We start from the raw sequence: 19,603 nt of genomic DNA, 5'->3' as shown, positions 1-19,603 counted from the left end.
TGATTATAGTCCTAGAACATATATTAAACCTTCATGTGCATGTGGTTCAAGTTTCAAGTCATTTGGACCTAAGTTGGTTAAGATATGATAATTAGAAAATTGATGCTCTAACTTAGTCCATGTATGTTTGTTTTCAAAACTTAATTTCCAGCACTATCTCAAAAATATATAGTCATTTAAATTCAATTCATATAAATCAAATATTGCTTTAATGTTTCATTATCATTTATAAATGATTTAATATCATCAAAATTAGACATATAGGACCATAGGTCCAACAATTTCCCCCTTTTTGATGATTACAAAACATGCATGATATAAATGTCTATTTGATTGTAATTGAATTTAATATCAATTCAAAGTGCATTAAAAAGTTTAATGATATCAATTTAAAACAATTTTGAAACTCATATACAACTTTAGTTAAGTAAGCTTAGCTCCCCCTTACTTTAACATCTATTCTCTCCCAATCATGGCATATACACTCCCCCTTAAGTTATGCCTATATATGCATTTTGGCAAATGATTTTAATGCAATTTATCATCATGTCTCTCCCCCTTTTTGTAATAATTCAAAAAAAAGTGGAGAACTAAGGGGTTGATGCAAGTTTTGTAAAAGATTTATAAGCATTTTTGAGATTTTATCACAAAAGTGATTTAAGACCATAAACATGCTTCAAATAATATCAAAACTAGTTCTCATCAACAAATAGTCATGGCAACACACCAATTGAACTAATAGAACCTAAGTGACCCAATTTGGAGCCTATCACACTAAGTGACCCATGGCCTCCTAATGACACTAGGTTACTCCCCTTTCAATCATGCATACCAATTTATATATTTAGCTTATAAGCACATATCACCAAGAAAATATAATAAGCATTCAAGTTCAAACTTGGAATATCAATCAAACAAGGATATGCATTCAAGTAGTATGCACTCAAGGTGCTTCACACAAACCCAATGCATTTCTTAGTTTTATGAATCTATCCTTAGCTAAAGGCTTAGTGAACAAATCGGCAATATTATGTTCCCCTTCTACATGTTCAAGCACAATGTTCTTTTTAGCAACATGATCTCTAATGAAATGATGTCTAATGTCTATATGCTTAGCTTTACCATGATATCTAGGATTCTTAGACAAATGTATGGCACTTATGTTATCACAAAGAATTGGAATGTTTGAAAATTCCATATTAAAATCAAGCATTTGTTGTTTAATCCAAAGCAATTGGCAAGTACAACTACCAATAGCCATATATTCGGCTTCGGTAGTGCTCAAAGCAACACATGTTTGCTTCTTGGAGAACCAAGATATGAGCATATTTCCTAGGTATTGACAAGTACCACTAGTACTTTTCCTATTTATTTTGCAACCCGCAAAGTCGGCATCTATAAATGAATGCAAGTCAAATGAAGATTTCTTATCATACCACAACCCTAGGGAAGGTGTGTCCTTTAAGTACCTAAGAATCTTCTTTATGGCCATGAGATGTGTTTGCTTAGGATTAGATTGAAATCTTGCACACATGCAAACACTAAACATAATATCGGGCCTAGATGCGGTCAAGTAAAGTAAACTACCAATCATTGACCTATATCTCTTTTGATCAACATCATTACCATCTAGGTCGGGTTCTAATTTGGTTCTCACTCCCATAGGTGTGGATGAACCTTTAGAAATATCCATGCCAAACCTTTTTAATATCTCATTTGTATACTTAGTTTGACTAATGTGAGTGCCAAGTGGGGTTTGTTTAATTTGTAAACCTAGAAAGTAAGTCAACTCACCCATCATACTCATTTCAAATTCATTCTTCATGCATAATGCAAAATCTTCACACATAGATTCTAATGTAGCACCAAACACAATATCATCAACATATATTTGCACAATTAGCATATCAAGACCTTTGTATTTAATAAACAAAGTATCATCAATACTACCACATTGAAAACCATTTTCAAGCAAGAACTTAGACAATCTTTCATACCAAGCTCTAGGAGCTTGTTTTAAACCATATAAAGCCTTGTCTAGTTTGTAAACATGGTTTGAAAATTTCTTACTTTCAAATCCGGGAGGTTGTTTAACATAAACTTCCTCATTTATCACACCATTTAAAAATGCACTTTTCACATCCATTTGAAAAAGTTTGATATTTTTGTAACATGCAAATGCAAGCAATAATCTAATAGCCTCTAACCTTGCAACCGGTGCAAAGGTTTCATCAAAGTCAATGCCCTCTTCTTGGCAATATCCTTGGGCCACTAATCTAGCTTTGTTCCTAGTTACATTACCATTTTCATCCATCTTATTCCTATAGACCCATTTTGTTCCTATGATGGTGTGGTCTTTAGGTTTAGGACAAAGAGTCCAAATCTTACTTCTCTCAAATTGTTCTAACTCCTCTTGCATGGCATACACCCAATCATCATCATGCAAAGCATCACGTACATTTTTAGGCTCTACTAAAGAAAGCATGGCAAAAGAGTTTAAATGATTAGAATTGACCGTAGAGTCCCTTTTGGCTCTTAGTTGGCTTCCTTGATGCAAGTCTCCAATAATTAGTTCTTTTGGATGAGACTTCATCACCTTGTATTTGTGAACACTCGGTTGTTCCATAGCATTTTCAGCTTCATTTTGTTCTTCATTTCCCTCGGGTTCACCTTCACTTTCTTCATTTGGTGGTGTTTCTTCATTTGAGATATTCATCTCCCTTAAGTTCTCCACCAAAGGGACATCATCTTCATCTTCTTCTAGCAATTGTACTCCATGTGTACCTTCATTTTTGTGCTTCAAAGGATGTTCCAAATCTGGAAATTTATTTTCTACACGCACATTTGGAGCAAGTGTGGTCATATCATCGAATTTAACAATTACACTTTCTTCCACAATTTTAGTTCTAGAGTTAAATACTCTATATGCTTTAGATGATGATGAATATCCTAAAAATATTCCAATGTCACTCTTTGCATCAAATTTATCCAAATTGTCTTTGGTATTTAAAATAAAACATTTAGCACCAAAAACCTTAAAGTAATCTACTTTAGGTTTCTTGCCATACAAGAGTTCATAAGGAGTTTTCTTTAATCATTTTCTAATGCTAAGTCTATTACTCACATAACATGCATTACTAGTAGCTTCGGCCCAAAAATATTTAGGAAGATTATATTCTAGAAGCATGGTTCTTCCTAGTTCTTGTAAAGTTCTATTCTTCCTTTCTACAACCCCATTTTGTTGAGGTGTCCTAGGAGCACTAAACTCGTGTTTAATACCAAAAGAAGCACACAAAGAATCAAAATTAGCATTTTCAAATTCACCTTCATGGTCACTTCTAATTTTTGAAACCTTTAAGTTATGCTCATTTTGCAATCTCCTAAGTAAGTTTTCAAAAGCATGCAATGCATCACTTTTATGCACAAGAAACAAACACCATGTAAATCTAGTATAATCATCCACAATAACAAATGCATAGTATTTTCCACCTAGACTCCTAACTCTACTAGGACCAAATAAATCCATATGTAACAATTCTAGAGGCCTAGAAGTACTAATATCAAGTTTAGGCTTAAAAGACTCTTTAGTTTGTTTACCCCTAACACAAACATCACAAACATGTTCAAAAACTTGACCGACACCAAAGTGTGTGTGTGTACTTACCCCAAGTGTAGGGTATCGTCAAGTAATAAACCGGTGAGTCCGGTATCGATCCACGAGGAAGCAATGCAAATTTGAAGTGAATGATATGCAAATGACTAGCTAACACTAATAAACACAATGAATATCAAATAAAAGCAACTAAAAGAAATTGGCCGAATGACTCGGTAGCATGAGCGATTTTGTAATCAAAGTAAGCCGAATTGGATTTAAAACAATTAATTAAAAACCTAGTCTCTAATCCGTCCCGGTGGCTACTCGGTTCTCATACTCAAGGTATCATTGCAAACACACACAACCATACACAATGCATTGTGTGATACTATCAATCATGCATATGCAAAGAGAATTGGGTTATAAGACTTCAATTCATACATGTAGGCCATCGGGTCTCTTAATCTACGATGAACGCAAAGGGATAAGCACCTAATATTATGGATTAATGTTCCCCTTTGGGGCTCGGCTTAGCTAACACCCTAGTTTCACACTCAAAGATCAATTAACCATAACTCTCCCATGCACATTCCTAAATTAACCCAAAACCCCATCATCAATACACATAATTAATAGATATGCAATGAAAAACTCAATTAATTAAGGAAATCATGCAATGGGTTTAACAATTCTCAATCGAACACATTAGATGCAATCCCTAGACTAGACAATCCAAGAATACAATCAAATATGTCATTCCCATAGATCCAATCACACAACTATCACGAAATTAAAAGAGAGAAATCGAAGCTACGATTCTTTGAGCATACCTTGAGCAATTGAAACCGAGCACCCACCGTTTGGGACTAGAAACTAGAAAGAGAACTTAGCCACTCATCATAATGGACATAAACATCAATTTTATAGATGAAATCAATGTCTACACACGAAATCACAAGAAACCAAGAAAAACTTAGAGAGAGAAATAGAGAGAAAAACAATGGAGGCAAGAAGTTGGAGGAGATGAATGAGAGAGCCCAAAACAAATCTTAGGGTTTTCTCCTCTTTTTACAAGTATAATGACCTATTTACCCTTACAAAGCTTTCTCCCATTGGTTACATTTGAGAGATACCCAAAAACCCAGCTCAATTAATCATTCTCGGAATGCAGAAATCGGGCGACTGTCCGGACGGTTGAAATCTGTGTGGACAATTAAACCCTCTGGTTCCAACTGTCCAGACAGTTGAAATCTGTTTGGACAGTTTGTCCTGATTTTCATTTTTAGCTGTAGCTTCATGATTCTTTCACCTTTTTGCCCTTTGATTCAATTATCCGAACATCCAATGAAAGTGTCCGGACAATTCTTCATCTCTATGAACTTTTCTTCAATCCCGAGAGCTTCTAATTTTGTCGGTTTAATCATATTTTCTGCAAAACCAATGAAAGACAATCATAAGAGTAAAACTAACTTATTTAAACACAATTACATTACTTAAGATACTAGAACTCCCTAATTAGATGGTATTAGGACCTCAAAATAGAGGTCCGGTCACACCCCCCAACTTAGACGTTGCTAGTCCCTAGCAATGCAAACACTACCTAAAAATAAAAACCTAACTCACTGACGTAGGAATCACGGTTGCATTTAGCATATGCAACAAGCCTTTAAACCCCTAGGTCACCCTAGTGGACGAGTTGTAGTCTCGTGAGGGCTTATCAGAGCGATACCCACAAACACTTGCCAAAGGATCCATCATTACTTTGAAAGCACCACAAATGATTCTTAAGTTCTCACATGCAAGAAATAGAGCTAATCCCCCAATTCCCCTGCTTAGTCAAAGACATGCAAAATCTTTGGAAAATCGATCTCAATCCCGTTAAAAATGATCAAGAACATTTTATACTATGAAAAATATAGGTGCAATCAAGCAAGACAACTCAACACATTCACACAAGTAAAACCTTGTTATGGACCCTTTTGGTGTTCATAAATCCCCGATCCCAAATGTACACAAAAACATAAAATCATTGGGCTAAGTGAATGACTTACACAATTAGATTAAATGTATGTGTTTATAAAAGATAATTTGGATGGGCATAGCTTTGAGAAAGAAATCACCTACAAGAGCAATTAATGCATCCACCAACTCACTTGCTTACCTTGGATCAAATTCATCAAAAGGTTAAATGGTTTGTAATGTGGCTAAGGGACAAGGTAGGAAGAATTTGGAACTAGGTAACAAGTTGCAAGGTTAAGTTCAAACATGTGAGCTAAATTCTCATTTTGTCACCCCTTCCATTGCACCACAAAGCCAAACACTTCTCATCCTTTACACACAAAGGATTAACTTTATTGTATACACCTCTTTTTTATTTTTTTTTTCTATGCACTTTTTTTTTTCCTTCTCTTTTCTTCTCGAAAATGAACAACATTTGAACAACAACCCTCAATTTTTTTTTCAACATAAGAAAGGGTAATATCACTACCAACTTATTTTTTTCAAGCTCCTACTCAACCTTGCAACCAAAGGTGGGAAGTATTTAAGGAAGTGGTGCACACAAGGCTTGTAAGTGAAATAAAAAAGGCTTAAAGAAATTTAGGCTTGTAATCACTCACAAATGAATAGGCTATGCTCAAATCTCTCAACCTAATGAATCATTCAATCCTAAGTTCACAGGCAAGTGGCAAAATACAAAAATCATACTTCTCAGTAATCAAATGTAATGGATGCAAAGCTATTGAAGAACACGCGCATAAGATGTCAAATGAATATCAATGAATAGCATCACCCAGAACCCAATGTATATCAAAGAAGAATGGCTCAAAAGAATGAGAAGGGATAAAAGGTAGTTTTCCAGACAAAAGGATCCAAAAACGTAGTCATACAAATGCTTCAATGCCAAGATGCACACTTAATCACAGTTTTGATATCAAACTAGGTCCCAATCATCCCAAGAAAGATTGATCATAGTCATCCTACTCAATCACATGCATCGACTTCACAAAAGAAATCAAGAAACCTACTCTACACTTGCACGTTCGAACAAGAATAATAAATTAACGTTGAAATTGGTAGTGAATCCCAAAAGCATCTACCATTCCCTTCCTAAAGTCCATCTAGCATGTATGAACAACAAAGCACAATACAATAGGATAGAGGGTAGGAAATCATACCATACTCTTCAAAAGTGATCGGAATCATGAGAAACGAAGCATATCCTGAAAAAGTTAATACCAACCACACTATCCAAGCATGACACAACAAGAAATTTTTTTTTTTTTTCAAATTTTTGATATTCACAAAAGCACACCAAAATAAAGCAAGTTTCACAATGAATTCCCAATTCCCTCACCCCCCAACTTAAATGAGATATTGTCCCCAATGTCAAGAATGGAAAACAATGCAAGAACAAATTGTGAAATGCATTGTGAACATACAAAAACACACCAAAATTAAAGGGTAAGAAAATCAAAACACAACACACAACCATGTCACAATTCTCACCCCCCAACTTGAATAAGTGCACAAGGAGCAAAAATTATGAAATGGATTTTGAGTATACGAGACACACAAAAATAAAAGTGATATCTAAACCAATCCTAAACATATATGTACAAAAGTGGATCGACCATAACACAAGAGAGGGATGGGATCCTTGAGATCCCAAGAACATCCTCAAAATCACTACTCCCACTTTGAGGAACATGACGAACCACACATGATTCGGTCCCCTTTTCCCCAAACTCACCTAAAAGGAATTGTAATCGTGGTTTGGGATGCCACACTTTTCTAATTTTGGTAAATATTTTATGTGTGACATGATGTTTAGAGGATTCTTTAAATCCACTTGCAAAAGGTAATATTGTCAATTCTTGAGGATGCACTTGGTATGCACCGACTTTGATTGGGAAAGCCTCTAATGCTCCTAAATGAAGGGGCAAATGTTCTACACTATAAATAGTCAAGAACTTCAAAACTTTTTTCATAATATCTCCCTCAATCAAAAGTCGACTACCTTTCTTAATCAAAACTAGCACACCCTCAAATGAATTCTTTGCAAGTGTCATCTCTAATTTATCCTCAACATGAGAGTGAATATAAAGCTTAGGGATGTACTCAATTGCCCTCCCACGGTCTAACTCATTCCCTTTTGGTCTCACTTTGTTCTCCTCTTTCTCTTCATTTCTCTTCTCTTCGCTCTTTTCCTCAACCTTTTCAACTTGATAATTGTCCTTGTCTCGACATGATCTATCTCCAACTATAACATTTTTCACCTCACCACCCACTTCTTCCACTAATTTCTCATCCTCACTTACCTTAGGAGTCATGGTATTGTCAATTACTATCCCATTCCTTGAGGTAATGATGGGTTGTTCTTGTTCTTGCACATTCAACCCCTCACTTGAAGTTTCGAATTGAAATTCTAATGTTTGAGTGATCTTTGTCAATTGGCTTCTTAAATCTTCCAAGGCTCTATTGGTTTGCTCACGAAATTCAAATCTCCTTTGATTAACCTCCAATTGAGCTTCCATGAATATTTGAAGCGTATCCTCAAGTGATCTCTCTTGGGGTGGGGTGCATGGTTGGTAAGATGGTGGAGCTATACATTGGTGTGAAGATTGTGCTTGCCTAAAGGGTTGGTACTCATGAGCACGAATGTAGTCAAAAGGAGGAGGAGGAGCATGCACATCATGCCCATAATATGCATATTGTGGAACTTGAGGCGCATGAGGCATATAATGCATGAGTGGTTCATTGGGATATTGAAAATCATGTTGGGGTGAATTTTGAAGTACATGATCATGTGGAACATTTATGGTCACATTTTGCAAATGGTTATCTTTTTGGACAATTTGTGGCACATTTTGCAAAACATTACCTCCTTGGGCATTTGGTTCATGCCTAGAATTTGACAATTCCTTTATGTTCACATTTTGCAATAAACAACACAATGTATTCAAATCAATTTTGTTTCCTTGACCACCCCCCATATCATTAGCATGAACACTACTCCCTCTAGATAATGACATTTTGGCACAAAGTTTCAATTAAGCACAAGGAGCACAAGATAGTAATCGAAGAGTTTCAAGCAAAGAGATCTCAACCAAAGGTTCATTCAAAGCAAGAATTCATGAGAATAAGCAAAGGCAAGGATAGATCAACAATAGGTTTCCAAGAAAAGATATCCACACCAAGTATGCAAACAAGTAGTAGGGAATAAAAAAAATGCTCAAATCTCTCTCAAACAACGTTCCACTACCACAAAGCAAACAAGGTGGCATCCATCGCCCACAGGAAACTAAGTTAATCCCATCCGCCAAGTTCTCCTCACAATTTTTTTTTTCTCTCTTTTCAGCAACTATACTAAATCAACTATTCTAGAAAGCAAGGAAAATGAAGGAACGAAGTTACCCTTGAAGCGTGACCGTGCTCCTTCCTTATTTGATGGCGTTTAATAGCATAAAACTAGCATCTACAAGCCACCCAGCTCCGTCTTTGACACTCGCTTCCCCGGCAACGGCGCCAAAAACTTGACCGACACCAAAGTGTGTGTGTGTACTTACCCCAAGTGTAGGGTATCGTCAAGTAATAAACCGGTGAGTCCGGTATCGATCCACGAGGAAGCAATGCAAATTTGAAGTGAATGATATGCAAATGACTAGCTAACACTAATAAACACAATGAATATCAAATAAAAGCAAGTAAAAGAAATTGGCCGAATGACTCGGTAGCATGAGCGATTTTGTAATCAAAGTAAGCACGAATTGGATTTAAAACAATTAATTAAAAACCTAGTCTCTAATCCGTCCCGGTGGCTACTCGGTTCTCATACTCAAGGTATCATTGCAAACACACACAACCATACACAATGCATTGTGTGATACTATCAATCATGCATATGCAAAGAGAATTGGGTTATAAGACTTCAATTCATACATGTAGGCCATCGGGTCTCTTAATCTACGATGAACGCAAAGGGATAAGCACCTAATATTATGGATTAATGTTCCCCTTTGGGGCTCGGCTTGGCTAACACCCTAGTTTCACACTCAAAGATCAATTAACCATAACTCTCCCATGCACATTCCTAAATTAACCCAAAACCCCATCATCAATACACATAATTAATAGATATGCAATGAAAAACTCAATTAATTAAGGAAATCGTGCAATGGGTTTAACAATTCTCAATCGAACACATTAGATGCAATCCCTAGACTAGACAATCCAAGAATACAATCAAATATGTCATTCCCATAGATCCAATCACACAACTATCACGAAATTAAAAGAGAGAAATCGAAGCTACGATTCTTTGAGCATACCTTGAGCAATTGAAACCGAGCACCCACCGTTTGGGACTAGAAACTAGAAAGAGAACTTAGCCACTCATCATAATGGACATAAACATCAATTTTATAGATGAAAATCAATGTCTACACACGAAATCACAAGAAACCAAGAAAAACTTAGAGAGAGAAATAGAGAGAAAAACTATGGAGGCAAGAAGTTGGAGGAGATGAATGAGAGAGCCCAAAACAAATCTTAGGGTTTTCTCCTCTTTTTACAAGTATAATGACCTATTTACCCTTACAAAGCTTTCTCCCATTGGTTACATTTGAGAGATACCCAAAAACCCAGCTCAATTAATCATTCTCGGAATGCAGAAATCGGGCGACTGTCCGGACGGTTGAAATCTGTGTGGACAATTAAACCCTCTGGTTCCAACTGTCCAGACGGTTGAAATCTGTTTGGACAGTTTGTCCTGATTTTCATTTTTAGCTATAGCTTCATGATTCTTTCACCTTTTTGCCCTTTGATTCAATTATCCGAACATCCAATGAAAGTGTCCGGACAATTCTTCATCTCTATGAACTTTTCTTCAATCCCGAGAGCTTCTAATTTTGTCGGTTTAATCATATTTTCTGCAAAACCAATGAAAGACAATCATAAGAGTAAAACTAACTTATTTAAACACAATTACATTACTTAAGATACTAGAACTTCCTAATTAGATGGTATTAGGACCTCAAAATAGAGGTCCGGTCAACAAACATGTTCAACATTGAAATTTAACTTAGGCAATCCTCTAATAAGTTCATTGGCACACAACTTTTTCAATGTAGACATTCCGATATGACCTAATCTTCTATGTCAATGCAAAGCATCATCATTCTTAGCAAGCAAGCAAGATATTTTAGAATTTTTCATAGCATCAAAATGCATTACATACGTATCACCACTTCTACTTCCTAATTTCACAACATTACCATAAACATCAAACACATAACATTTATCATTTTTGAAAAGAATATCAAAACCTTTATCGGCTAAATGACTAACACTCAATAAATTAAAAGATAAATTTTCAACCAATCTTACTTCACTAAGGGAGAAAGAAGAGTTACCTATGGATCCTAAGCCTAGGATCTTACCTTTGACCTTGTCTCCAAAGGTCACAAATCCTCCATTCTTCTTTGCTTCAAAGGATGTGAATAATGAAGCATCTCCCGTCATGTGTCTAGAACAACCACTATCCAAATACCATTTGCATGACTCGGATTTGGATTTTAAGCACACCTAGATAAACACATGTTTAATATACCTTAGGTACCCAAACTTTGGATCCTTTGGGGTTAGTAGCAATAAAGGCATATGCATCAATTTTGAAAGTTCTCATCACATATGCTTTCTTTTCAAAGTCATTCAACCCTTTAGGCACCCAAACCTTCTTCACATAAACTTTCCTCTTCCTAGGTGTAGTTCCCTTAGGAACATTAGCCTTACCCTTGGGGTAGGTACCATTTTTATTCACGTTGACCGTGGCCTCCTTAGCCTCTAGGGTGTCCTTAAGTTTCATAGGATCATATCCTAATCCACTCTTGTCAAGATAATGTCTTTGAGATGCAAGAAGTTCATCCAATTTAGAAGAACTCATAGAAAATTTTGAAAATTGTTTTTCAAGCATATTGTATTTCTCATTGGCCATATCAAGCTCTTTTTGTAGAGAAGAAGAGTTAGGCATAATAATGCACTCATGATCATCCCATGTATCCAACTCACCTTCTAGCTCATGAATCCTAGCATGCAAAGCATCTAAGTCATGTGAATTGCTAGATGATGCAATGTTACTAGAATTAACACATGTTTTCAATTGATCTTTTAAATCCTCATTTTCTTGAACTAATGCATCAAGTGAAAAACATACATCATCATATTTAGATTTCAAATCACAACACTCATTTAGATGCATTTTTTCTACTTTAGAAAGTCTACTAACTTCTTTCTTAGCATGCTTGTGTTTATGCATCAATTTCTCATAAGCAATATAAAGTTCATCATAAATACAAGAGAGCTCATCATAAGAAGGTTTAGAAGATGTTACCATCTCATCCGAATTTGATGAGGACACTTCCTCTTCCTCATTTGCCATGAGACACAAGTTGGCTTGGAGTTCCTCTTCACTATCACTTGAAGATGATGATGAAGAATCATCCCAAGTGGCCTTGAATGCCTTCTTCTCCTTCTTCCCTTTTTCCTTCTTCTTCTCTTTCTCTCTATACTCCTTATGCTTCTTCTTTTGAAGCTTAGGGCAATCGGCCATAAAGTGACCTACCTTGCCACACTTAAAGCAAGTACTCTTTTCTTTCTCTTTCTCCTCTCTCTTTTCTTTAAAAGCCTTTCTATTCTTGAATCCTCCACGTTTGTTCATCTTCAAGAACTTCTTGAAATGCTTAGCTAATAGGGCTGCCCCTATTTCACTATCATCATCACTAGAATCCGAACTAGTGTCACTATTGATCCTAAGAGCTAAGCCATTTTTCTTAGGTGGTGCATCTTCCTCATCTAATCTTGACATCTCCAACTCATGTGTCATTAGACTTTCTATTAATTCCTCTATCTTAAGCTTCCTAAGGTCTTTAGCCTCTTTAATGGCTACTATCTTATCTTTCCAAATCCTAGGTAAACTCCTAAGAATCTTTTGGACCTTATCAACTTCCTCATATGGTTTGTTCAAGGCTTCTAATTCATTACATATGCAAGTAAGTCTAGAAAACATCTCCCTAATGCTCTCACCCTTCTTCATTCTAAAGGTCTCAAACTCGGTGACTAGCATGTTTATCTTAGAGTCCTTCACTTGACTTGTTCCTTCATGCTTCAATTCTAACATATCCTAAATCTCCTTTGCACTCTTACATTGAGCTATGTAATCAAACTCACTCCTAATAAGTGCAATGTGCAAAGTGTTGATTGCCTTATTATTTAGGCTAAGTAATCTCTTATCTTCCTTAGTAAACTCACTCTTTTCCTTATCTACCATCTCATCACCCAAAAATTTCTTAGGAACATAAGGACCATTCTCTACAACTTCCCACAAATCATAATCAATGGAATTTATAAAAATTTTCATCATATTTTTCCAAAAACCGTATTGCAAGCCATTGAAAAATGGTGGTCTATTCATGGATAGGCCTTCGGCCTCACCATAAGAATTTATATTTGCCATAAATATGCCAAATAGGATATAACTCCTAGTTTTAGCTAACCTTGCTCCGATACCAATTGACGGATCGAGTTTAACACAAGAGGGGGGGGGGGTGAATTGTGTCCCCAAATTCCAATTGGAATTCCTTTTTAAATTTAAACAAATTAATGACAATTAACACATAGCACACAAATTTGGACTCTAATGATTATCCTAATCAATATTCAATCCAATGCAAGATGTGATACAATATAGTGAATGACCAAATATCAAATAATCAAGATTTGCACAAAACAGATTTTCAAACAACACACTGCGCACAGATTTTTCAACTCAGGTTTCACCTATCAAATGATGTCGAAATGCAACAACATTTTATATGCAATGTCACAACACCTTAATAAACACTATATCAAAATTTCAGATTAAAATTCAAAGTTTAAGTAAGTCTGCTAATCTCAGACAGATTAGGGTTTTTGAAAATTCTGCAGTTTGAAACATGTAGTAAATATAAACAAGTAAACAAAGAAATCAACACAGCGATTTATAGTAGTTCGGAGACCCTTCTCCTACGTCTACTACCTAGATTCACCAACCTAGGATTTTCCCAACTCCACTAAGGTGTGGTTTTAAGAGACCCACAAAACTCCTTACACCAAGGGTTTCTAAGAACTTCCTCAAACTTCAATGTTTACAATTTCCCCTAACAAATGGAATTTCTCAATGGGATTTTCAGCCAAGGTTCTCACAGGTTACCTCAAAGGTATTTGGTGTGGAACTCTCAAGATTACAGCAACACTCTCAAAGATAGGATTTTAAGAACAAGAGAGGTTTAGATTGTAAGCAAACAAAGCCTAAAGGATATAGGAACTTCCCTTTTGCAAAAGCAAGAGTAGTGAGAAGTCCTTGATTGTAGAGGCTTGTATTGGAGAAGATTGTTGTAGCAAATAGCAAGAAAGCTTGATGATTGATGTATGTAGTAACCGGTTTTCGTCCGGCCAAAAACAATACAAAAATTCAAAAGCCCGTTTTTGTACCCACATGCCTATAAAACTCATTTCTTTGGCCCATGAACACACAAATATTCATAATCCATTTCTTTGATCCATAAGCCCACAAGTTCCCAAAATTTTGGTCCAGCCCACTAATGAATCATAACTCTAGAAAATATTTAGGAATAAAAGAAAACAAAAAAACATAAAAATAAAATAAAATAAAGTTAGGAAAAAAAACAAGACAATGATAGGAGAGGGAGGTGGTGTGAAAAATAAAAGTCAAAAGGGACAAAAAAAGAGGGAAGAAAATCGTGGGAGGACAAAAGAAAAAGAAAGAAAAGACAAAAGAGGAGACGGTGAAAAAAAAAATGAAAAAGAAAGAAAAGAAGAAAAGGTGGGAGAGAAAGTGGGGAACCAATAGAGAAAGGTGCGGCACATATTGAGAAAAAAAGAAAGAAAAAATGAACAAATAAGAAGACTTTCGGTGATGTTTGAAAAAAGACAAACAAGAGAAGACTATGTTTTGGTGGAGGGAGGGGTGTCGCACACTAGTAGAGAAAAGGAGAAGAAAGAGAATAAAAAGAGAGGAGGCAATGGGGGAAAAAGAGGGGAGAAGGGAGCAAACCGTGAGGAGGAGAAACCAAGAGAGAAGAAAAAGGAAAATAGAAGAAGAAGGAGAGAGTCTTTCGTCACTCAAGGAAAACTTTGAAAAGGGAGATTTTCTATTGCTCTAAGAAGGTAATATCTTATATACACTCTGGTTCTTAGGATTCCATTTTCTTGGTTCTGTTTTTATTGCGGATTCATTTGTTGAGTTTCTTCGGGTTCTTGGCCTCTGTTTCCATTTCATGTTTGTCATGTTTTGTTCTATGTTGACGAAGGACTGAGATCTTGCCCATATTTGAGACTCCTCCTTCTGTATGTATGTATGTGGTTTCTGTATATTTTGTATACTGAATTGGTTCACTGTATTCGTGCCCTTGCATTTTATGTAGGCATATGTTGGTTTCTGTATGCATATATATGTTATATGCGTTTATATCCATTCATATGTGATGTGTGTATATATATGGTATGTTGCATGGAGTGTATAATATATATATATATGGCGTGTCTATGAGTTCATGAATGTTTGTATGTGTATATATGCTCTGTGTGTGTATATATATATATATATATATGTTGTCTATGTATGGATTTGCTTGTATATATATATACACTATGGGTATGGGTGTGTATGTAGACCGTGGGTCATGTATATCCATTTTATGTTTATATATATGTACATGTGGTTTGTAAAGGTATATGTGTATATTATCATATATGTTTATATGTGCACATGAATCTTTAACTATGGATTTGGTTTGATATCATATTGGAATACCCATTTGACCATTCTTGTGTTTGTGTTTGTGTTTGTTGGGCTTGGATCGGGCTTGTGACCGCTTGGGCCGGAGGGCAACTTAGAGGATTTGGGCCGGATTTGAGCAATGGGTCCCGTGGGCAACATCCCAATTGTTGTATAATATTTCATATTTGTCTTTTGTACATAATCGTAAAGTGTAAGCCTTGTAATAGTGTAGTGGATGTAAAATAAAAAATGCATACATGATATTCTAGGATGCTAGAAGCATATAGACATTAGGAGATGATTTTGTGAATGATGATTGCATTAGAATGCATGCTTAGGATTTTGATTTTTCACACCATGTCATGATGCTTAGACGTATGCTAGGATTATTTGAATGTCATGAAAATAAATGCAACGCGTTAGTCATTGGATTAATCCAAGCCGTCTCACATTAATAAAACACATTAAGATTAAATTATGGAATCCTTATGTTTTGATTAAATACCAAAGAACCTTCAAGATATTGGGGTTCCATTGGCATTCATTGAAAACATTTGGATTTCGTGGATCCGGAAAGCAAATGTGTTTTTAGGGATTAGGAGAATTTATTTACGGACTCAACGGTGAGTTTAAAAATATTTGACCCATTCAATGAGCCATAAATGGATTCTTTCTTTTCTCATGAAGAACATAATTGTGAGTAAGGCTTAATTTAAATATTTCTTCTTGACTGAGGACCCTTTTGGTGCATCAACCAAGTCTCAAAAAAATCTCTTTTTCCCAAATATCCAAACCCACTCCAAGTGGTACCTTATCCAATCTTTGGCCAAGCCGGGAATGACCCCAATGATCCCGTGCAATTCTTTTTTTCAAATATTCAAACCCACTCCAAGTGGTGTTTTCTCCAAACATTGGCCAAGCCGGGAATGGCCCCAATGATCCCGTGCAAGTTGTTCTCCAAACCACTCCAAGTGGATTTTTCATTTACATCCCAATAAAACCCATCAAAATGGGATTTTCAAAAACAAATTAGAGCCAAATAGGAAAACATTCAAAGGTAACCGTTTTCGGGAGTTGTGGGGTGCCTAACACCTTCCCAACGCTCAATAGACCCCCTTGCCCATTTTTCTCGTAGACCAGAACGGATGTCCAATTGCATCCTAAAAATCAATTGGTGGCGACTTCATTGTTTTTCAAGCCGGTTGCTTCAGCTGGCGACTTCACTGGGGACATCTGGTTGTTGTACCAAAGGGGTCGGGCCTTGTTGTCTTGTTGTTTTTCTATTTGGTTGATTTGTTTATTTTGTTGAACATGTTTCTTTCAACATTTTTGAAGAATCTAATGTGTTTGTTCATGATTGTAGATAAAATAACAAGTTTTTGGTTTCATAAAATTTGAGGGTTTGTTGAGGATATGGTATGATTCCCCCGCACACACATCACCATTCACATGCACACAAATGGCCCATAAAAACCGGGTCCTACTAGTGATTAGTGAGGGTTGATCTTTGCTTTTGATGGATTTTGTCCTCACGTAAGCAAGGAAAGACATCCTCCTGGATTGATGTCCCTTCAAGATATTGGGGGATGGGTTCCACTTCCAGATATGGGGTGTGAACTAACCTGATCCAGTGGCCTCTCGCGTAGCCGCGTTATAGTTAGATATGCCACCCATATGCACATTACATAACCCTAGATCCGGCTCGAGACCTTCAGAAATTTGTAGGAACCTGATTTTGTTTAGGAACAATGGGGGATTCTCCTATCCTTAACTCTATTTATTTCCTGTACATTTAAATACCATGTACCTTTATTCCTCATTTACATGTTTATATGTACTTGATACATACCTGTGTATATATATTCATTGAACCATACATGTACATCCTTTATACATTTGTCATATATGTTAGTCTAGGTTATGATCATGCACAAGCATAATGGCCCATACATGTCCATATATACTTGAATAATCATATATGCCCATATATACTTGTACATCTGCTAATTATCCATACCTGTTCATATATACTTGTACATCTGCTAATCATCCATACCTGTTCATATATACTTGTACACTTGTTTATTATCCATACTTGACCACATATACTTGCACACTCATTAATCACCTATACATGTCCATATATACTTTCATACGCATTAGTGAACACATAAATCCACCATCATGCATAAGCATAAATAATGAAACTGATCAATTAATAAAATTTCTTTCATCATAAGGTGGCACGTAAAAAAGAAAAAGCATCAGTTCATTCATATCACCGTCATCCTTATCGCACCAGATTACAGTTGCGAATTGCTAGGACAATGGAGAACGAACAACAGAAAGAGCTGATCCAGAAGCAAAGCCAGGAAATTACAGACCTGAAAGAACAAGTGGCCATGCTAATTACTCAGATGTCACAATTTATGAAAGGAAAAGCAATGGCAGAAAGTTCAGCACAGAAAGATCCCATGCTTCAGCCCTATGACAACACGGCAATGAATTCCTCAGGATATGCACCGGTAGTTGGGCTAACTCAGGATGGTGGATTTCCATCACTGGATTCCCAGCAGAAAACGTATGTCATGCCTGTAGAGATTAAAGAGGAAGGAGGAAGGGGTCTTACTGTAGAGCAGTACAAAAAGATGGAAAAATGGATGAGTTCAATTGAAGGATTTGGGCCTGTTGGCGCTTTAAGTCCCCATAAGTTATGTCTGATGAAGGATTTGATCATTCCTCCTGATTTCAAGCTTCCGGCTTTTACTCTCTTTGATGGTACTGGAATCCCTCTAGATCATCTGACCATGTATTGTCGGAGGATGCAGCCATATGTTCATGATGAAAAGATATTGATTCACTTTTTCCAGGAAAGTTTGACGGGGAGCGCAACTCGGTGGTTTACAAGCTTAGATCCGTCTTCTGTTGAGACCTGGGAGGATCTAGCTAACTTATTCCTTAAAAAGTACGAGCATAACATGGAGAAAGTCCCCACCATCTATGATCTTCAGTGTACTGTCATGAAGGAAGGAGAAAGTTTTCGGGATTGGGCCCATAGATGGAGAGACTTAGCATCCCAGATGCACCCTCCATTGGCGGAACAAGATATGGTTAATGCATTCATTGACGCACTTCGAGAGCCTTATACTTCAAAAATTGCTGGAGGGGGGCATGCAGGTTTAGGAGAAATGATCCGAGCAGGGGAACGTATTGAGAGATGCATGCAAAGAGGAAATATTAGCATTAGCGTCCGGATGCTTGAGAAACCAGAGTATCAGAAGGGAGGGAAGATGAAGAAGAAGGAAAACGAGGTGCATACCGTTAATTATAGCAGCAATCCCACTTATGGGTCTCCCACTTCTGATTAGAGGTCGCGAAGCAATGCTCCCAGGCTGTCTAGTTCATATAACCACCACCTAAACTCAAATTCCTACCCGCCACCTCAGCATTCTTATCGACCACCTCAACAGACTTACCAACCACCTCAGCAAGCTTATCGACCATCTCAGCAAAATTACCAGCCACCTCAGCAAGCTTACCAACCACCCCGCCAAAATTACCAAAACTTTGAAAATAACCCTAGACCCCGAAGGCAGATAGAGCAGTTCGCTCCGATACCCATGACTTATGCCTAGTGTTATGACAAGTTATTGTCTAATTCAGCTATTGCACCTATCCCGGGAGGAGGACCCCAGAATCCACCTTATCCTCATTGGTACAACCCTGAGGTGACGTGTGCCTATCACGGGGATTCACCTGGACATTCAATTGAAAATCGTCTGACCTTCAAGAGAATTGTGCAAAATATGGTCAATTCTGGATGGTTGAATTTTGATGGGATCAGGAAGCCCGATGTGACCACTAACCCTTTGCCGGATCATGGCAATGGAGGTACCAATGCTATTGAGGGTTCAGGTGAGTTTAGGAGGAAAATTGCAGAGGTAACTATGTCTTTGAGTTTGGTGTTGGGTGCTTTGGAAAATGAAGGACTTATTAAAAGAGAGGAGTTGGACTTGACGTTGAGATACGATGGTTATGATGAGTTGAAGACTTGTGAATTTCACAAAGGAGTTGAGGGACATTCTCTGGAGAATTGTTTTCAATTTCAAGCAAAGGTGCAGGATTTGATTGATAGCAAGAAAGTAGTATTTGGTGTGAAGTCAGGGTGCCTG

The 19,603-nt window shown here is 36.8% G+C and overlaps 1 protein-coding gene across 2 annotated transcripts; it reads left to right on the top strand.

Annotated features, from left to right (window-relative positions):
- The first annotated feature begins 14,066 nt into the window (after positions 1–14,066).
- Positions 14,067–19,084, top strand: LOC119997146. Of its 2 annotated transcripts, none has more exons than XM_038843982.1 (2): positions 14,067–14,818; positions 17,672–19,084. In XM_038843982.1, the coding sequence occupies exon 2, from the start codon at positions 17,759–17,761 to the stop codon at positions 18,797–18,799; it is 1,041 nt and encodes a 346-aa protein (XP_038699910.1). In that variant the 5' UTR covers positions 14,067–14,818; positions 17,672–17,758; the 3' UTR covers positions 18,800–19,084. The 2 variants fall into 2 exon arrangements, with proteins under 2 accessions (XP_038699910.1, XP_038699914.1); XM_038843986.1 differs by lacking the exon at positions 14,067–14,818 and adding an exon at positions 15,578–15,635.
- The last annotated feature ends 519 nt before the right edge of the window (positions 19,085–19,603 follow it).

This window comes from Tripterygium wilfordii, chromosome 1 (assembly GCF_013401445.1).
Source record: "Tripterygium wilfordii isolate XIE 37 chromosome 1, ASM1340144v1, whole genome shotgun sequence".
Classification (NCBI taxonomy): Eukaryota; Viridiplantae; Streptophyta; class Magnoliopsida; order Celastrales; family Celastraceae; genus Tripterygium; species Tripterygium wilfordii.
Note: the sequence above shows the minus strand (reverse complement) of the source record. Positions and strands in the feature narration are given on the sequence as shown.

What these genes read in the sequence shown, in the direction of transcription:
- LOC119997146 (XM_038843982.1), top strand. Translation starts at nt 17,759, where the DNA reads ATGGAGAACGAACAACAGAAAGAGCTGATCCAGAAGCAAAGCCAGGAA.